General features: G+C 40.1%; 1 protein-coding gene across 1 annotated transcript in view; it reads left to right on the top strand.

Annotated features, from left to right (window-relative positions):
* LOC121897073 (sodium channel protein type 4 subunit alpha B-like) overlaps positions 1-20680 on the top strand; it is a 37558-nt gene that overhangs the window by 14620 nt on the left and 2258 nt on the right. The window contains exons 12-30 of the mRNA XM_042411350.1: positions 192-285; positions 936-1174; positions 3948-4019; positions 4116-4217; positions 5242-5598; positions 8162-8306; positions 8488-8564; positions 8694-8775; positions 8946-9100; positions 10325-10498; positions 11421-11525; positions 12211-12492; positions 12839-12892; positions 13997-14131; positions 14339-14446; positions 15745-16015; positions 16738-17359; positions 18823-18967; positions 19553-19630. Of these exons, the coding sequence (XP_042267284.1) occupies positions 192-285; positions 936-1174; positions 3948-4019; positions 4116-4217; positions 5242-5598; positions 8162-8306; positions 8488-8564; positions 8694-8775; positions 8946-9100; positions 10325-10498; positions 11421-11525; positions 12211-12492; positions 12839-12892; positions 13997-14131; positions 14339-14446; positions 15745-16015; positions 16738-17359; positions 18823-18967; positions 19553-19630 (3297 nt within the window). The remainder of the gene's footprint in view (positions 1-191; positions 286-935; positions 1175-3947; positions 4020-4115; positions 4218-5241; positions 5599-8161; positions 8307-8487; positions 8565-8693; positions 8776-8945; positions 9101-10324; positions 10499-11420; positions 11526-12210; positions 12493-12838; positions 12893-13996; positions 14132-14338; positions 14447-15744; positions 16016-16737; positions 17360-18822; positions 18968-19552; positions 19631-20680) is intronic.

Below are 20680 nucleotides of genomic sequence, written 5' to 3' on the forward strand. Positions count from 1 at the left end.
AGCCGGGGCATGACACTATTAGAGAATTTACGGTACTTCACTTTGTTTCATGATAGAAAAAACAACTACGATCCCTTGGATTTAGATCCTAAAAATAATAACAAACACGAGAACAAACATGGATTTCTCTGTGTGTGTGTGTGTGTGTGTGTGTGTGTGTGTGTGTGTGTGTGTGTGTGTGCGCCCTACAGAGTGAGGTCTCTGACAAAAAAGATTCTCCACCACAGAGGAAAAATTCGGCTGCAGAAATAAAGAACCACAAGCAAGAACACGCTGCTATAGAAGGTACACACACACACACACACACACACACACACACTGACTGTCTTAATATATGAATAGTATTTAAATACATTTAAATTGATAAAATAATAAAGGTGCAATATACAACATTCTGTAAAGATATAGTGGAGTAATGGCGACCCGAGCAGAGAATGAAGTCACACTCCCTCCGTGTGTGTTGTAATCTGATTTTCTGTTATTTGCTCTGATAGCCGGTCCGGCCGCGCATGCATGTTAGTGCATGTGAGTCCCTCCTTGTCCTCTACATCCATTTTGAAGTCATGCCACAAACTTTCTCTTTAAATTACAGCTAACCAGTACGCTAAAATCTGAAAACATTCAGATTTCTGAAAACATCTGAGACGAGAAATAGGCAATGCAGTAACAGAATCTTGATCTATATTTGATCAGCTCTGCCTACTTTGACAGTTTCATGAGCCGTGTGTTCAGATGCCGTTTTCACGCACACACTTGATTTGTTCAGAGATGCTGGTGCTATAGTGTGACATCTAGCGGAACTGAATGTTGTATATTGCACCTTTAAAATACAGTTACTGTAAGCCATTGAGCCCTGATTAATATGTCAAATAAACAAATACAGACTTCAACTGCTCTGACTTCAGATGTCTCAGTAACCAGTTTGTGTGTTTCAGGGTTTAAAGAGGAACACAGGTCGTGTCCTCCATGTTGTTTTTCCTTTGTCGATCACTTCCTGAAGTGGAACTGTTGTGGCTGTTGGCGGTGGCTCAAACAGCGGCTCTACACCTTCGTCATGGACCCGTTTTTTGACCTTGGTATCATCATCTGCCTCATCATCAACATCATCTTCTTGTCCATGGAGCATTACCCGATGATGGTGGAGTTTTATCACGTGCTGAGCATCGGACATCTGGTCAGTGTTGGGGTGAAAAATCTGAAGCTTTAATATCTAAACTGAATTATTTCAGAGACAAACTACACATGACACTATACTGACTGTTTATTACCTAGACAAATGGATCAATATCCATATTGTTATCTTTTTGGTATAGCTTTTACTTCCAGTTTTTTCCAGTGTCAGTTTGTTGTCAGAGAAGCTGATAACAGCACAGAACAGAAAAGGTCACACTGGAATACATTTAGTTTGTACATTATAACCTCTATTTTAATGATATTTGATGTTAATCAGGAAAATGAACTGATTCCACAGGATCTCCTGGACAGATTAAAAAGTGAAATCCAGACTTAAAGGTGTTTAATGCAGGTTTACAGAGAGGTGCAGTCAGTGGTGTAAGAAATATTCAGATCCTTTACTTAAGTAAAAGTAGAGATACTCCGTTAGAAGTAAAAGTCTTGAATTCAAAATGTTCCTTAAGTAAAAGTACAGAAGTATTATCAGCAAAATGTACTTAAAGTATCAAAAGTAAAAGTAGTCTGGTAATCTTGTAGAGTGTTATATTATTATAGTATATTATATGGTTTATGTTTTATCACTATCACTATTAAATCACTATCAAATACACGTAAGAGCTTTTTAATGTTGTAGTTCATCCATGTGGAACCAATTTTGGGTAGATTACTAGTAATAGTAATGTATTAGTGTATAGGTGCTATATAAATACACTTTATTTATATCGCACCTTTCACACAAAGTACACAAACTTAACTAAAGAAATACAAGACAATTTAAACAACAGATATATTGAATATATTATTTTATGTAAAATCTTAATCAAAAAAGTAGCTAAGAGCAGCAAATAAATGTAGTGGATTAAAAAATACAAAATAGCATAAAATGGAAATATTCAAGTACAAGTACCATCAATTTGTACTTAAGTACAGTACTTTGGTAAATATACTTACATTTTGGCTTACCATCTGGACAACCAATGAGAGTTTACAAACACACTCAGACCTGTTCACACCTGGCATGAACATGCGTCTCGAGTGACCACTTGTGATTGGATCTCATTTCCCCGCTCTATATGCAAATAAACTCGCACATCATGTCTGTTTGTAAAGACCAAATTTGTTGTTGTTTTTAACCAACAGGAGGGGGCCATGTACTGGGGATGTGCAGAGATCTCAGTATTTGTATTTGTATCTGTATTTGTTGAGGCAGCAAAATTATTTGTATCTGTATTTGTATTCGAACAAAAGTGGAAAGAGGCTTAAAAATCCTGTTTTTGTTTTTATGACACTTTTAATTTTAGAAAATTAAAGTGTTACAATAAGTGTTCATGAATACCTTATGAAGGAGGTCCCCACATCGGGTCTTGAACTGGAGTCTCCCAGATCATAGACGACTGCACTGACTACTGAGCTAAAACTCTACTCATTGACTCATTGCAGACAGACCTCTACCTATTTATACACCCATAACACAGAGACAGCACACCGTGTAACATGTAGGGAGGAACTTCAAAGCCAATTATTGCTTTGCACTTTTCATTTATTGCCTATTTTTTACAACCTAACTTTGTGGAAAGGAGAAGGGGAACAACAGGTTATGGGGAGTCCCTTGGGAGCACTTTGCTAGTGTCAGTAGCTTACAAATAACAAATAATTTTTAAAATATTTGTATGAAACAAATATTTGTATAAAACCCACTATCTGTGCTTTGTCGAATAATGTATTTGTATTCAGGCACACCCCTACCGTGTACCCTCCATCCGAAGCTACGTTCAGCTTGTTTGATAACAGGATAAACAAGCTTTGGGAACATGATTTCAATTGGGAGTGCTGACTATTAACAACCCCCAAAAAATGTTTTTCAGTTTATTAAATACATGCAGCGATCCCCCCCCCCCCCCCACAGCAGAAACGATAAGTGCGTCTCCCCATCAAGAGAGACGTACTTATTGTAACCTATTGAGTAACTTCATTGATTATTTAAATCTCCTGACACACTGACAGGATCGGTCACCTGATAATTAACGTTCTGTGTTCTTCTACACATCCAAAAAGTCAGCTGTTACACACACACGGTCCAGGTTCATACGGTGACATTGTTTGAGTTAAAGCAGCCGTCCTCCTGATAAATCCGTTATGTCGAGCTTTTGATTTCTTTATTGTGTGTTTTGATGTATTGATGATTAAAGATGAGAGAGGCTGTAATTGTAAACGTTTCCATACACGCAGTAATGTGTCACTGCAGTATTGTGGGATATTTAAGCAGCAAAAACTAAAAACTTTAATTATAAACTTGACAGGACAGAGGAAACTCTAAGGGGAAACAGAATTATTGTTTTAGCTTCTGAAATAAATTTTTTAGACAGACAAACAAATAACAAGTGGTTTTTTGGTTTTGGTTTAATTTCTGTTCCAACTGCCGATTTAAGACTAAAACTGGAAAAGCACTTGGATTCCCATTTTTTTTTTTTTAAAAATTCACACGAAAAACTGAAAAACAAAATAATGCACTGTATATTTGTTTATCCTGTTATCAAACAATTTGAACACGGCCTTGGACGGAGGGTACACAGACTGGGAGGTGGGAGGCAGTAATGCCCTTCCCGTGCCTAGTCTGTCAGTTGAGAAAGCGGTCCTTCAGTGTGGCCCAGACCACCTCCAAATGTGGTCTGAGTGATCAGATCACCCGAGAAACATCTTAATGCCAGGTGTAAACAGGGCCTCAGTATTTAACACTCCCCAAACCCTGACCTCTGACCTTTAACCCCCTGCAGGTCTTCACAGCGATCTTCACTGTTGAGATGATCCTCAAAATTATTGCCTTGGATCCGTACGGTTACTTCCAGGTCAGACTTCCTGTTTGTCGCCAGCTCAGTGATGATGACCGACAGCTGTTCCCATGGTAACGTGTGTTTGAGGCTGCTCTGTTGCTGTGGTTACAGGTGGGCTGGAACATCTTTGACAGCATCATCGTCATTGTGAGTCTGGCGGAGCTGATATTGGTTGACGTTGCGGGTCTTTATATGCTGTGCTCCGTCATATTGGTCAGTGTGACTTCAACATCATCATCACAAATACAGTGATTAAATTACTATTATTTGATCCCCTCCCCTGTGCTATTTGCTCTTTCTACTAATGAATTTACGATCAATGAGAAACATTTTAGATTGTTTAAGTGTGCTGATGACATGACCTTAGTTGGCCTCCTACAGAAAACAGACCCTTTAGGTGAAGCTGCCTATCTGGCCCACATTAAGACCACAAGAAATCTTCACTGGATGGTCACTTTTCTACCGTGAAGCATAAGAAACTGTCTACAAAGAATAAACAACATAATGTAGGCAAATCACTGCTACCGAAGTGGCTGCATCAAGGCTCACTATGTTATGATAATGGATTTATTTTAAAGTCATTATTGACTGATTTTATTTAGTGCTAATGTTGAGGTGAAAGTTTACTAAAGGCTTATAGATGGAACTCAATTACAGTATTTTCTTTACCATATAACTTTGAGCTCATGTTTCTCATGCTCAGTAAATAAATACAAAATTAGCATTGAAATATAGTAATTTATGTGATATGAAAGTATGGTTTTTTATCAAAGGCAGTTATTACATATGAGTCTTCATTGGTAGTAGTTTTTTTTTTTAAAAATTGCATTATTTTCTGTTGCTTACAATTTTTCCTAATTACCACAATTTTACCACAAAAAGACCACATAAAACATTGCAAATTGTAATCTTTGAGAAAAGCCGCTGCAAAATCAAGCATTTTTGGTTGCAAAAATCACAAAAAAACTGAAATCCTGGAGGGGCTTCATCTGAAAAATAACTAAAACAGTCAAATAAATGTAGTGGAGTAGAAAGTACAATATTTCCCTCTGAAATGTAGTGGAGTGGAAGTATAAAGTAGCATCACATGGAAATACTCAAGTATAGTACAGTACTTGAGTAAATGTACTTAGTAATTTTCTACCACTAAGTGCGTCTTCATGTTTTGGTGAGTCCACCTTGGTGGACAATAAAGATATATTCTATTCTACTGCCTCTCTGCCTGTCTCCTGTCCAGATGCGAGTGATACGACTGGCCAAGTGGTGGCCGAGCTTCAACATGTTGCTGCGGATCATGAGGAACTCAGTGGGGGCTCTGAGGAACCTGACTCTGGTTCTTGTCATCATGGTCGTCTTCTTCTCCGTGGCCGGCATGCAGCTGTTCAGGAGGAGCTACACTGATTGCGTCTGCCGCATCTCTACTGACTGCAGTCTTCCTCGCTGGCACATGGCAGACCTCTTCCACGCCTTCCTCGTTGTCTTCAGGATCCTGTGTGGAGAGTGGATCGAGACCATGTGGGACTGCATGGAGGTCTCAGGTCAGACCACGTGTCTGATCTTCTTCATCATGGTCCTGGTCATTGGAAAGCTTTTGGTGAGTCTCTGCAGTCAGACAGACCTGATCCCGTTTCCTGTACCGCACTATTCAGGTCAGCTGTAGCTACAAACAGATCAAAGTCTGGGGTAAAAGACTGGGGTTTCTGGCATGAAACAGCTAACCAAGTCTATACCCTTCCTCTCTTTTAGGACCCATTTACAACTGGTATTAACATGTGATCTGTATCTTGATACATTATTTGGATAATGACATCCGATCTATGGATCTTTGCATTGACACCTGGTACTAAAATGCGTTCTTGTTTTCTCAGCTGTGCCCACATTAAGATTGGATCTCTGTATGCAAATTAGCAAGGCAGACTTGTAAACAAACATATCGCATCCCAGGTCAAGGAAACTGCTGCCACGAATGGAAGGTCATTCGCTTTTTTTTTGAGGGAAGACTTCTAGCTGCTGCTACTAACTGTAGCCTTAAGAGAGCTTGCTTTAGCTGGCAGGAAGAGGTGGAGATAGGTGAGATTTAAACTTACTGGGCAGATTTTTTTCTTTAAGAGCTGGTATTGTGGAAAACAAGAAAAATTAGCTTTATGGATATCTCTAATCCATGAATATATGGATTAGAGTGATGGCAGGGGCCTCCTGTGCTGTAAATTTACTAATTTCTGTGTCGAAATTTTGAAATTTGTGGCTTAAGAGTGAGCGATGTTGAGGCTTAACTCGTTACTACATCACACTCAACAGTCAAATCAAATATGCAGGAAGCTTGAGCACAAGGTAACTTCTACTACGTAACTTCCAGCCTGGTCGCCAGAATAAAACGTTAGCATTGTACGTTTCTGCAAACCACAGAAACGTTGAATATCTACATTTCAACACGTGAAATACGTAGCATATTAACATTTCAACAATATGTATCATATGAAAATGTCAACAAAATGTATTATGTCAACATTTCCAAAATACGTATCATCTCAACATTTCTAAAGTGACGTAGTTCACATGTGATCTAAATGAGTTGATCTTTCCTATATAGGAGGAGGAGGGGCAGGTGGATGGTTAGTAAGTTTGTTGGCAGCAAGTTGGAAATCAGCAGAGAACGCGGTTCGAGACCACCTCGAAACTGAAACCAATGTCCACTTCCTGTTTCAACCGACAAAAGCGGGTGTTTTTAGCGAGACGTCAGGACATTTGCAGCCATTTTTCTGGCGAGAAAACCGGCTTTTTTTAGTGAGACATCATCCGTTTTTATTTTATTTTTTATTTTTATTTTAACCCAAACCATGATCTTTCCCCTAAACCTAACCAGACCTTAACCACAGCGTTGTCACACCATAAAACGTCATTATTCAACGGGTAGAAATGTTAATATGCTACGTTTGTAGATATGTTGATATGATACGTATTACATGTGTTGAAACGTATATATTCAACGTTTCTGTGGTTTGCAGAAACGTTCAATGCCAACGACTGGATTGTAACTTCTGTTGTTGGAGTTTCTCAACGAGATAACGGGCAAAGCGGGACTTTGTAAGGAAACTTAGACACGATCTTACTGTTGTAACAGCAGGTTCTTCCCTTCATTCAAGATCAGACTCTGGTTCATAGTTTTACGTCTCCAGCTGCAGCCATTACTCCAGGTAAATATGCAGTGTAAGGGAACTTGCATTAGTCATTAGGAAGTATTCTGATTGGCTTGAGGAAAGGTGGGTTCCACGCCTCCAGCCAATCAGAGTAAGTGCTCATTAATAATGCATATTTCATGTAAATGGTTTCGGAAACAGCCTGCTGGAGGACAGAGGGGAATCTGGGCAGTAAGGAAAGATGGATTTAAATAAATCTAAACAACTTTTTTGGTAAATAAAATGTGACAGGTATGTTTAAAATACACCTGGTATTTATAAAAAATGAGTCAAAAAAGGCCATAATACCAGATCTTTATGAATGTGGTCATGCTGTATAGATTGTATTTACACCTGGCTGAGATCCATTCACAATGCGAGCCTGACCACCTCCAGATGTGGTCTGGCTGATCCGATACAGATCCAGATACAGATCAGATGTTAACATCTGGTGTAAATGGGGTACTACTACTAGGTCCTGAAGCTGTTCCCGACTTTGTTTTAGGTCCTCTTTCTCCGGGCTTTATTTTTTATTTATTTGTATAGCCGAATATCACAAATCACAAATTTGTCTCAGGGGATTTTACAAACTGTGCATCAATACAACATCCTCTGTCCTTAGATCCTTGATGTGAATAAGGAAAAACTCTCTAAAAAAACAAAAATGGAAGAGACCTCAGGAAGAGAAAACAGGAGGGATCCCTCTCCCAGGACAGACAGACATGCATTAGATGAGTGTACAGAATAGAACAAGAAATACAAATAACAGAAATACAGCTTGGAAAAGATATAACATTATTATATTTTTATAATACTGACTATATATTATTATATATTATTATTATATTATAATGGATTTATGATGTATATAAAAAATGTGATGAAGAGGATGCTGAGCAACTTCCAGGTGCCGCTACCTGTTGCAGATTCTGGATCTGTTCCTTCCCTTGTTTTAGTCCTGAATCTGTGGCCTCTTTGCAGGTCCTGAGTCTGTTCATGGCCTTGTTGCTAGCTAATGTGGCAGCTCCAGACAAAGAAGAAGGAGGAAATAAACAACGGGTCATCATAAACCGCATCAGGAGGGCTCTGAACTGTGGCCACGGCACGGAAAGGACCGGACCTGAAAGTAGATCTATCTATTTATCTGTGGTGGTGATTATTAGCTGATTTGTTTTAGTTTTGGGGTTTGTTCTAGTTTGTTTTTCAGTTGTATTTCACTGTCTTTCTTACTTTTAGATGAAACCATAATAACGACTGTAGTTTGTGTGATTTACTAATTTTTTCCTGGTTGTGAATTTCATTTTTAGAGGTTAAGAACGAGGAAGACAACAAGAAGGAGTACCTGGCTTTGACCTTGGTGACCTCAGACCAGCCGGTGTCAGAGGTCAGATCATTCAGTTTTTAACAGCCTGCTGCTGATCTCAGATCTGCACCAACACGATTTTCTTATAAATGAACTTTAACTGACTTTAGAGGACTTTGTGTTTAAAATCTGTTGAATGTGTTTGGTCAGTGTGACGATGTGCCGAAAGTTCAGAAGAAGAAAGACAATAAAAATCATGATGGAAATACACCTGAGAACTGCTGCTGTGACAGTATGAATACACACACACACACACACACACACACACACGTCTTTAGATGAATAACCTCAGACAGGAACTTTAAAAGGATCTTTTTGCAAAAAATTGATTAAGAACAGGGGCCAATCAGTGATCAATAAAATGTCTGATGATTTTTTTGTGTTTGTGCACGTGTGTTTCAGAGTGTTACCAATGCTGTTCGTTCCTGGACATAGACACGTCCCGGGGCAAATGGAGGGTCTGGACTAACTTCAGGAGATGCTGTCTATCCATCGTAGAACACAGTTTCTTTGAGGCGTTCATCATCGTCATCGTTCTGCTGAGCTGTATAGCTCTGGTGAACACAAACATACACGTCATATATCACACATGATCATATTCTAACTGTAAACTCGCTCAGACAGACCCGACACTTTATCTGACTTCCTTAACTTTTTGTCAAATAGTAAAATAAATAAATCAAGTGAAGCCTGTGAGTCAGTTCATGCAGCCCAACTCGAGACTCCGCTCCCCTCACATGACACGCTCCCCTCACTGCAACACATATCCAACGCACCCTTACAATTATGGCATTTACTGTATATAATACCGTATTGTCTTGAATATAAGACGACCCTGATTATAAGACAACACGTTTCCCTGATATAGTAGAAGAGAGTCCTCATCCTTGTAAAGGTGAAATCATTCCATTAAAGCATAATGTAAATCCCACATTAGTGTATCTTGTCTATCAGTCAAACACTCTCCTGTCAGGGATCATTTTTCAGACTGTTTGTCTGTTTTAACTTCTCATCATCTGATCTGGGACATCAGTAATTCTTGGCTGACAGACAATTCAGTGTGTTTCTGCGGTAAAGACAGTGTTTTCACTCATCAGGAATTTATTTCCTCTGTGGCAGAAAAACACATTATACGAGCCTTCAAAAACTCCTGACTGACTCTAACAGACTGGAAGAAACTCACTAGCATAGCAAATTAAGGCTACAAACAACCCATAATGCATCACTCTCTGTAGGAGCCTCTGTTACAGTAGTACTCCGTTCAAAAATATTCAAAAAAAAAAAAATAAAACGACCTCCACTTTGTCAAACGCTTATTCAGGAATAAAATATTGTCTTATGTTCCGGCCAATACGGTAATCTACCCCTTGTTAGTTGGGTTGAACTTTTTTTTTTTTTTATCACACTTTAAAAAACAAAGTGCTACAAGTTACAGTGCTTCACAAGGCAACAGAAACCAAATAAATGAATCAAAGATAAACACTATCAAAGTGTCAATGACATGATATTAACTTTTATAAAAACAGTAGTGAAATATATTTGAAATAGAAAATGACTTGATTATATCTCCTCTGCAGCAAACCTTTAACATTTCCAAATTACATTGATTTTGATTGTTTTCAGTCAATCGTGATGCGGTGGTGTAACCAATATCTGGTTACAAACACACATGGATCATGTAGGAGTGAAGTTCAGATCATGAGTTTGAGAAGCTCCTGAGACACCTGGTCCGTGACAGTGAACACCTGTCCAGGTGGTAACATCAGTCTGTCTGTGAACAGGTGTACAACAACATCCTTCTGGAGAACCATCAGGTCATGAAGGTGGTGCTGAACTACGCAGAATTAGTGTTCGCCTGTGTGTTCGTGGTGGAGATGATTCTCAAGATGGTCGCCTTCGGATTCAAGAGATACTTCACCAACAAATGGTGCTGGGTCGAGTTCGCTGTTGTAATCGTAAGAACATTAATCAATAACAGTGATTACTGGTTATATATTGATACTGGTGCTGCCTCAATTTCCTCATCATGAACATATATTGATGACTGGGAGTTGTAACTCCCTCTTCACTTCTTCACAATTATGCCATATTTTGACAGTTAAAAGACATGTATATCTGAATATCATCTGCATAGAAATGATTATATATATACCATTAAAAGTCTGTATTATGTGTCCAAAAGAGAAGAGTTGCCAGGCAACCAGCAGACACTCCAGGAAGTAACTGGACACACAACCTGCTTAAAACAAACCTTAAGCTTGAACTAACAGGTGAAACCAACCGAACCCTTTAACTGAGTTAACCTCTTCCACTCCATCCCTATTTTGGAGTTAATACTGAAATTAAAATGTATGCAGTTCCTAAACCACAGTGACTATCTGCATAAAAAAAGATCTTTTTCAGAAAGGAAACATCCCAAAGTTTCTTGTGAAAGTGTCAGAAACACTTGATGTAATACAAAAACTGAGCAAAAGGTCTTTAAAGTGAGTAAACATTGAAACCTTTTTTGAAATAAAAATGTCTTTTCATTCTAAATAACTGCCTGTAATTGTCTGTAAAGATGGAGGTCAGTATGGGGCTTTAAAGTAAATACCTGCCTCACATTTGAAGAAGACAGCACACAGTATGACAATTCAACAGTGTTTTTGTGTTTGTCATGAAAAGGTCCAGACGGATTTCCAAAAAGAACTTTTGTAGACTCATAATTTACTCCTGAGACTCCTGATAATAAAACACATCCTGATTACAACAAAATCTCAAGAAACGGAGAGAGGGACAGCTAGCAGATGCTTGTGTTCTAGCAGAGTTAATGAAGCTAAACATGATGTTCTTTTGCTCAGTGTTTAACATTCACCTGTGCTGTTATGTCATCATCAGGTGTCCCTGATATCTGTGACAAGCAGCATGCTGGGATACGCCAGCCTGACATCCATCAAGTGTGTGAGGGCTCTGAGGACCGTGTCATTCTTCGCGGGCACGAGGGTAAGACAGGCACATCCACCAATCAAAATGTATCTGAGTAACACCTTTCGTACAGGTGAGTGCAGGTCAGTGTCCTGCATAGCAACAGTAACTAAGTGGGTGGGCCTTATTTAACCCTGGCTCCTCCTCTGTCTGACTGCAGGTGGTATGGTATAGTGGCTCTATTGGATTCAATGAGATGAAAAAGAACACAATTTATTAAATAAAATAAAATAAATGAATAGAAAGAACAAGCATGCATGCGTTTGTGTGTGTGTTTGTGAAAGACTGTGACTGAAGATTGGACTGTATGTGTGTGTGTGTGTGTGTGTGTGTGTGTGTGTCTATCATAGGTCTACTGTATATATAGAAGTAATAAATGTTTGTTTATAACATAACAATATGTTGTGTGTGAGTGTGAGTTGTGAGGAGATTGAGTACAGATGTCATGTGTTGTTGTGTTGGTTGTCTCTTAGGTTGTGACATGCACTGACGTATCTTGCTGCTTCAATGGCGTCAACACTATTTTCTCCAAGTGGATTTTAGCATTTAAGTCTGGTCAGAGAGTGTAAATCTTTGGATTTACATTGCAATCACTGAGTCTGTATTTTGTATTTGTATTTTGTATTTTGTCAAAGTAAAAGTTTATCTCATTTTAAACAAAAAGTGATCACCTGTCTCTCTCTCCCTGTCTGTCTGTCCTCAGGTGGTGGTGGACGTCCTGCTCTCCATCATCCCGTCCCTCCTTGACATGCTGTTGGTCGTTCTGGTCGCCTGGTTGATCTTCAGCATCCTTGGAGTGAATCTGTTTGCAGGAAAGTTTTATTACTGTTATAATGAGACATCTGAGGAGATAATCCCCCCTGAGTGGATTAACAACTACACTGAGTGCTATATGTTGATAGAGGAAGGCTACACTGAGCTCAGATGGAGGAACCAAGTGTTTAACTATGACAACGTGAACGCCGGATATCTGTCGCTGCTACAGGTTGGTCAGTCTGAACAATGGAATGATTCAATCTGAGACACAAAACAATGAAACCATCTAACACCACAAAACTGTTATAACCAAATAACACGAGAGATTTGTTTTCTTTTTTAAAAAAAACAGGCTGACAGGAAACAAAAGGTTGAAAACTCTGCAGAGATTCTTTGTGTTTGTTGAACTGAAGTGAATCTTTGATTTCAAACGTCCAGCCCCGGCATTCAGAATGAACCTCTGATCAGAGTTTCAGTGTTGCTGCAGCCTGATAACAGTTAATATGATTTTACATCACAATTTACACTTAAATTAAGTGTTTTCATTAAGAGGTTTTGTGTTGATTCTCTGTCAGGTTACATTTAAAGGCGCTATGGACATCATGTACGCAGCTGTGGACTCCACAGAGGTCAGTGCACCTACTGGTACTGCTACTGGTACTGGTACTGGTACTTTAACTAATACTCACACTGTACTGGTAATACTACTGCTACTGCTACTGGTACTTCAACTAATACTGTCACTGGTACTGGTAATACTACTGCTACTGCTGCTGGTACTTCAACTAATACTCACACTAGTACCGGTAATACAATTGCTACTGCTGCTGCTACCAATACTGATACTGGTACTTCTACTAATACTGACACTGGTACTAGTAATACTACTGATACTGATACTGGTACTGCTGTAGTTACTACTACTTCTACTGTTACTAATACTGGTACTGGTACTGGTAATACTACTGATACTGGTACTGCTACTGCTACTGCTACTGGTACTTCAACTAATACTCACACTAGTACCGGTAATACAATTGCTACTGCTGCTGCTACCAATACTGATACTGGTACTTCTACTAATACTGACACTGGTACTAGTAATACTACTGATACTGGTACTGCTGTAGTTACTACTACTTCTACTGTTACTAATACTGGTACTGGTACTTCTACTAATACTGATACTGGTACTGCTACTGCTACTGGTCCTGGTACCAATACCAACACCAGTACTGCTACTGATACTGCTACTGCTACTGAAACTGGTACTGGTGCTTATATTGGCACTAGTACTGCTACTGATACTGATACTGATATTGGTATTGGTACTTACAGTGGCACTACTACAAATACTGACACTGGTACTGATAATACTTCTGATGCTGGTACTGGGACTAGTACTGGTACTCGTACTAATACTGACACTGCTACTTGTGATACTACTGATACTGATACTGGTACTTCTACTAATACTAATACTGACACTGGTACTGGTAATACTACTGATACTGATACTGGTACTTCTACTAATACTAATACTGACACTGGTACTGGTAATACTACTGATACTGATACTTATACTGGTACATCTACTAATACTAATACTGACACTGGTACTGGTAATACTACTGGTACTGGTACTAATACTGACACTGCTACTTGTGATACTACTGTTACTGGTACTGATACTTATACTATGTATATGTGTATATCTGTGTGCGTTTGTGTAGGTGGAATCTCAGCCAGGGTACGAAAAAAACCTGTACATGTACCTGTACTTCATCGGCTTCATCATTACCTCCTTCTTCGTCTTCAACTTCTTCATCAGAGGCTTCATCAACACGATCAACCAGCTGAGACACAAGATATGTTTCTACTCACTGGCAGACAGACAGAGATATAATTGGGTGGTTACCATGCCAACAGCTCAGATTACATAATTGGGTGGTAACCATGCCAAAAGCTCAGATGAATGTGACGTTCAGGTGTTGTCTGTTTAGGTTAAAGTTCAGATGTTGATGTTGGGTTCTCCTGTTTCTGTCAGCTGACTGTGTTTCTGTTCTCGTCTTTACTTTGGAGGGAAACATGTTTTCTTAACGGAGGGACAGAAGAACCTTTACAGGATCAAGAAAAAACGATTTTTCAACAACAAACCTCAGACACCTGTTCCACGACCTCAGGTGGGTTCGCTGACTTCCTGTCCAACTCTGTCCAGAACAGACACGTGCAGGTGTGACGTTCAGGTGACACCAGGGCTGCGTCAAGAGTCTCCTTAACCGTTCAGAAATAATCAAAGTGATGCTCTTTTGGTCCAGCATTTAGGACGAGGTGTAAGTATTAGACTCTGAGGTCTAGTTCATGTATCAGCCGCCGCACCAAGTAGAAATATCACAACACTGGCTAACTGTAGCCTCGGTTTGTGTCTCTCACACAGAGCTGCTGGTAGTATTAGCAGGTCTGATTAGAGATGCAGAAAGGCAACACCGCACATGAACGAGAGATGTTTTCTTCTTCTGTGGCAGTAAACACAACATGTAGGCTTGTCAATAACTGAGCTGTAATCACAGTTGAACAATATAAGGGCTCACGATGGTAACGTTAACCATGAAAGACAGCAGGGCTGTGGCTACGTACTGACACTCCCTGATACACAACGTAACCCTCCTTCCTTCCCTCCTTCCTTCCTTCCCTCTCTCTTTCCTTCTTTCCTTCCTTCCATCATTCCTTCATACCTTCCTTCCTTCCCTCCTTCCTTTCTCCCCTCCTTTCTTCTTCCTTTCCTTCCTTCCTTCCTTCCTTCCTTCTTTCCTTTCCTCCTTCCTTCCTCCTTTACTTTCTTCCATCCTCCTTTTCTTCCTCACCTCCTTCTTTCTTTCCTTCCATCATCATCATCCTTCCTTCCATCATTTCTTCCTTCATTCATTCCTTCCTTCACTCTTCTCTCCCTCCTTCCTTCCTTCTTTCCTTCATTCCACCATTCCTTTCTTCTGTCTTTCCTTCCTTCTTTTCCTTCCTTCCTTCCTTCCCTCCTTTCCCTCTTCCTTCCTCCTTTACTTTCTTCCATCCTCCTTTTCTTCCTCACCTCTTTCTTTCCTTCCATCATTCCTTCCTTCCTTCATTCATTCCCTCTTCTTTTCCTTCCATCCTCCCTTCCTTCCTCCTCTCCTTCTTTCCTTCCTTCCCTCCTTCTTTCCTTCCTTTGTCCTCTCTTTCTTTACCTCTTTCCTTTCCTCCTTCCTTCCTCCTTTACTTTCTTCCCTCCTCCTTTTCTTCTTCTCCTCCTTCTTTCCTTCCCTCCATCCATCATGCCTTCATTCCTTCCTTCCTTCATGCCTCCCTTCCCTCTTCTCTTCCTCCTTCCTTCCTCCTTTCCCTCCCCTCTTCTTTCCTTCCTTCCATCATTCCTTCATTCTATCATTCCCTTCTTCCTTCTTTCCTTCCTGCATCATCCCTTCTTTTTGTATTTCTGTCTCAGCAGAATAAGGTCCAGGCTTGCGTCTTCGACCTGGTGATCAGACCTTGTTTCGAGATCTTCATGTTTGTGATAATCTGCATCAGCGTGGTGGCTCTGATGGTGGAGACCGACGACCAGAACATGGAGAAACCGTTGATCCTGTATTGGATCCAGTTCATCTTGATCGTAATCTTCACCATAGAGAGCATTCTGAAGATCATCGCTTTCGGGCGGCGCTACTTCAAAGACGCCTGGAACATCTTGGACTTTGTGCTCGTCATCGGGTCCATCGTAGGTGAGACTGGTGATGTCGTCTTTGATTTATTCAGATGCATTAAAAGGGTAGCGCAGAGATTTAACATCTGGAGACTGTAAAATAAGTGGAGTTCCCCTTTAAAATGTTGTAAAAAGGTTAGCGTGAAAATGACGTCAACATTAGCGGATCATTCATCTCTTAATGATAAATGAGCATCCAGCAATGACTTTTTTTGTTGTGGTTTAATAAAGATTTTAATTCAAAATTATTCTTTTTCTTCCTTCCCTCCTTTCATCCTTCCCTTCGTCCTTCCTTCCTTCCTCCCTTCCCTCCTCATTTCCTTCCTTCCTTCTCTCCATCCTCGTTTCTTCATTTCCTTCCTTCCTTCTTTCCTTCCTTTCCTCCTTCCTTCCTCTCCCTCCTTTCCTCCCTTCTTTACCTCCTTCCTCCCATCCTTCCTTCCCTCCTTTCTTCCTTTCTTCCTTTCTTCTTTCCTTCCTTCCCTCATTCCTTCCTTCCTTCTTTCCCTCCTTCCTTCTCTCCTTCTTTTCTTCCTTCCCTCATTTCTTCCTTCCTCCTTCCCTTATTCCTTCCTTCCTCCTTTCCTTTCCTTCCTTCCTTCCCCCTTTCCTTCCTTCCCTCCTTTCTTCCTTTCTTCTTTCTTTCTTTCCATTCTTACTCCTTTACTTCCCTATTTCATTGATTCCTTCCTTCCCTCAATCCTTCCTTCCATCCCTCCTTCCCTTCTTCCATCCCTTCAGGCCTCTTCTTAGCTGACGCCATGGAACATTATTTGGGAACACCCGCTCTGTTTTCTGTGATCCGATTGGTTCGTGTCTTGCGTATCCTCCCTCTCATCCCTGGAACTGAGGGGATCCGGTCGCTGTTCGGGGCTCTGGTGATGGCACTTCCTGCCCTCTTCAACATTGGCCTCCTCCTCTTCATCATCATGTTCACCTTCTCCGTCTTCGGCATGTCAAACTTCGCCTACGTGAAGAAGGCGGCCATGATAGACGACCTGATTAACTTTGAGATGATTTGGAGCAGCATGACGTGTATGTTCATCATCACCACGGGGACTGGATGGGGCGGTCTGCTCTATCCCATCATGGTCAGGCCTCCAGACTGCGACCCAGGTATCGAAAACCCGGGAACCTCGGTCAGAGGTAACTGTGGCAATCCGACGCTGGGGGTCGTCTTCTTCAGCTCCTACACCGCCATCTCCTTGCTGCTGGTGGTCAGCATGTACATCGCCATCATCCTGGAGATCTTTGACATGAACGCAGAGGACAGCAGCGAGCCTCTGAGTGAGGACGACCTCCAGATGTTTTATAACACCTGGAAGACGTTCGACCCCGATGATTCACAGTGCATACAGTACAGGTGAGTCCAGACTCCATTTTTTCATTCCTTCCTTCTTCCTTTCCTTCCTTCCTTCCCTTCTTCCTTCCTTACATACAGTACAGGAGAATAAAGCTCTAACAGTCTCACTGAAACTCAGACGGACTCTGTGGACTGTATTTGTGCTCCTCCTGTAATTTAAATCCCATCCGGAGCGACGTTCTTGTATTTTAAATTGGATCTCTCAGTTTTGTTTTTCTGTCTACTGCATTTTATCAGCTCAGTGTGAAATCTGACTTTTGTATGAAAACGAAGGAAGTTAATCTGATAGCAGGAAACATGCTAACACCAACATATCAGCCTGTTTGGGAACCAATATGATGACAGAAAAGAATGAAACCATCAGGAGAACAAGACCCCATAAAAACTCATCAAATGTGCTGTTGTAATGTCAGCTACAGGTAGGTGCTGCTGTTCTCTTTCATCCCCCATTTTTAGCTTATTAGCATTTTTTTTTTTACATTTTACAATTGGCTCCATTTAAAGTGTGCTAAATTAGCTATTAGCAGGTCCTGTTTGCAGTGTAACAACCAACGGATGTACAGACAACTATCACTGGATTACTTTCATACTGAAGAAAACTTAAAAATGTGATGACTCTCAGGCAAGTTCTGAAGCCTTTTTTTTTTTCTTTGATTTCTAAGTGGATTCATGGAGGTTTATTGTTGATGGACATTGGAGATAATGATAGATAAATGTAAGTCACACTGAATGATATCAACATTTAAAATGTTTGATGTCTGTTTGTTCAGATTTGACTGAGTTATGATGCAGAAAGAAGATGATTTTTGACTCTTCGCAGTATCTTTGCCCCACCTTCAACTCTCTGGCACTCCCCCTGGGGAGGCTTTTAGCTTCATCCTACTAAATGTTCATGTCTATTAAAGACCACATCCTGTTATTTCCCCATGGTTAAAATGCCGCTCAAAACCATGAGTTCCATTACCGATGTTCATCCTGTCTGGAGCTTTATGGAGCTTTCACAAAGTCGAAACAGTGGACTCTAATGGTTTCTAATGGACTCTGACAGCCTCTACTGTTCACTAATGGTGTCTAGTGGACTCTAACAGTCTCTGATGGTCTCCCTCTGATAGGCAGATTGGGACCTTGTATGGTAGGCCCTGCCATCAGCGTATGAATGTATGTGAATGGGTCAATGTGACTCGTAGTGTAAAAAGCACTTTGAGTAGTCGGAAGACCAGAAAGGCACTTTGCAAATACAGTCCATTTACCTTTTCCTTCAACACATGGACAGGAAGAACCACCAACTTGCGGTTAGTGGACGACCTGCTCTACCTTACAGTGGATCAGGAGGCTGCGGCTGTTTTCTGATGGTTGCTGCCGCACAAAATTTTGTTGACAATAAAGTTTCTTATGTCTCTTATGTGTCCGATGGACTCTAACGGTCTCTAATGCTCTCTTGCGGTCTCTCCTGTGCTCCACAGTAAGCTGTCAGAGTTCTGCGACACTCTGAAGGATCCTCTGAGGATTCCCAAACCAAACACCATGAAACTGATCCACATGGATCTGCCTCTGCTCCCTGGAGACAAGATCTACTACCTGGACATCCTGCCAGCCCTCACAGCCCAGGTAACTCCACCTGAGGACTATTCTGTCATTTTATATTCTGCTCTACTCTATGTGCAAAATACTCTGTGACAGTCCGGTGTTGCAGAACAGGCCCACATGATCCACTAGATCCAAGTAGCTATACAAGAACAAGCACTGCTGCGTTTTTTTTAATTGGTCTGTTTATTTGTTTGTTCTGTGATATACACACTGTTTAAGGACTTTGAAAATGACTTCTTACATTTTTTCATCAAGATAAAGGAAATAAAGGACTTTTATTCTGTATAAAATATGAATTAGTTCACATTCACATTTTTTATTGTCTATTTTAAATATGCAGAGGCAGAGCTAAGTACGCTCACGCTGGCTGCAATATATTTTTTTTAATTTTAAAAATGATCAAAGATTTCAATAATTACATAAAAACAAACCTTACTATGTAAATTAACAGAAAATAATTAGGCCCATTGTTCAGACCCCCATGAAATTTAATTTTGAGATTTTCAGGGGGTCCACGCTGTCAATTAAGGGGTCCCAGACCCTCCCGAGACCCCCTGTATTTCACACACTGTCTATGAAATTATATTATACTTTATATGTGTGCAGGTGTTTGGTGATTCAGGACAGGTGGACGCTCTCAAAGCCAACATGGAGGAAAAGTTCAAGGCCAAAAACACGTCCCAGGTTTTACACTATTCTATTCAATTCTATTCTCGCCTCAGTTTAACCCCACGCATGTAAACTGTCTTTCATGTGATTCTCTGCAGTTCAATTTCACTTTTGCATTTATGTTTAACATTTTATTATTTAACTCGTCAGAATTGTTGTGTAGTTCTGCAGTCTTTTCTTTTTCAGTTTTTTTACAAATGATTTCTTATTTTCCATTAAGATAGTTTCCATGAGTGGCAAAGCATCGAACTTCAGGTGTCCATATGAACGGTGAAAGAGGTTTTCCTCGCTGTAATCATTCCTCCTGTTCATACTGGATATTAAAAGATCCTTCAAAATGTGCTTTCAGTGTAAGTGATGGAGGCCGAAATCCACAGTGTGTCCACACAGTCATTTAAAAGTTGATGTGAAGCTTATATGAGGCTTCATCAGTCTGAGTTAGTCATATCAAGTGGATATCTGACACATTTACAGTCTTTTTAGCATCAAATTCCCTCTTTGTGTTTCCTCGGACAGTGTTTCCCTGTTGAGCTGCGGTGGAAGTATAGTAACAAAAAGAGGGACTTTGACACTAAAAAGACTGTAACGTTGAAAGATATCTACTTGATTTGACTCATTTGGACACTGAAGCTTCATATTAGCTTCAGATAAACTTTTAAATACATTTTTGCACAGAAGGAGGACTGTGGATTTTGTCCACCATCACTTCCATTGTAAGTGTGTTATGAAGAGATCTTCTAATGGTCAGTATGAACAGGAGGAATGATTACAGCAAGAAAAACAGATTTCAATGTTCATTTGGGCTCCTGACTGTTGTTTTAACAAAGACTTGAAAAATTTTGAATCTGTCCTTTAATAAGTTTAAGAAAATAGCATTTTAGCCCTGAGTTTTGCTTGCAGGAATACCTGTAGACCTAACTCAGGGCTAAACACAGGTCCTGTCAACTATGTTTTGTTGGCTAAAATAATAATTTATTCTGTATTTATATTTACAGTTGATGTTTTCCTAAAAGAAAAGTATCAAAAATCTATAAAGGAAATTAAAAGTGATTTTGAGAAGAGTTC

The sequence above is a fragment of the Thunnus maccoyii genome, chromosome 5 (genome assembly GCF_910596095.1).
Source record: "Thunnus maccoyii chromosome 5, fThuMac1.1, whole genome shotgun sequence".
NCBI classification, from domain to species: Eukaryota; Metazoa; Chordata; class Actinopteri; order Scombriformes; family Scombridae; genus Thunnus; species Thunnus maccoyii.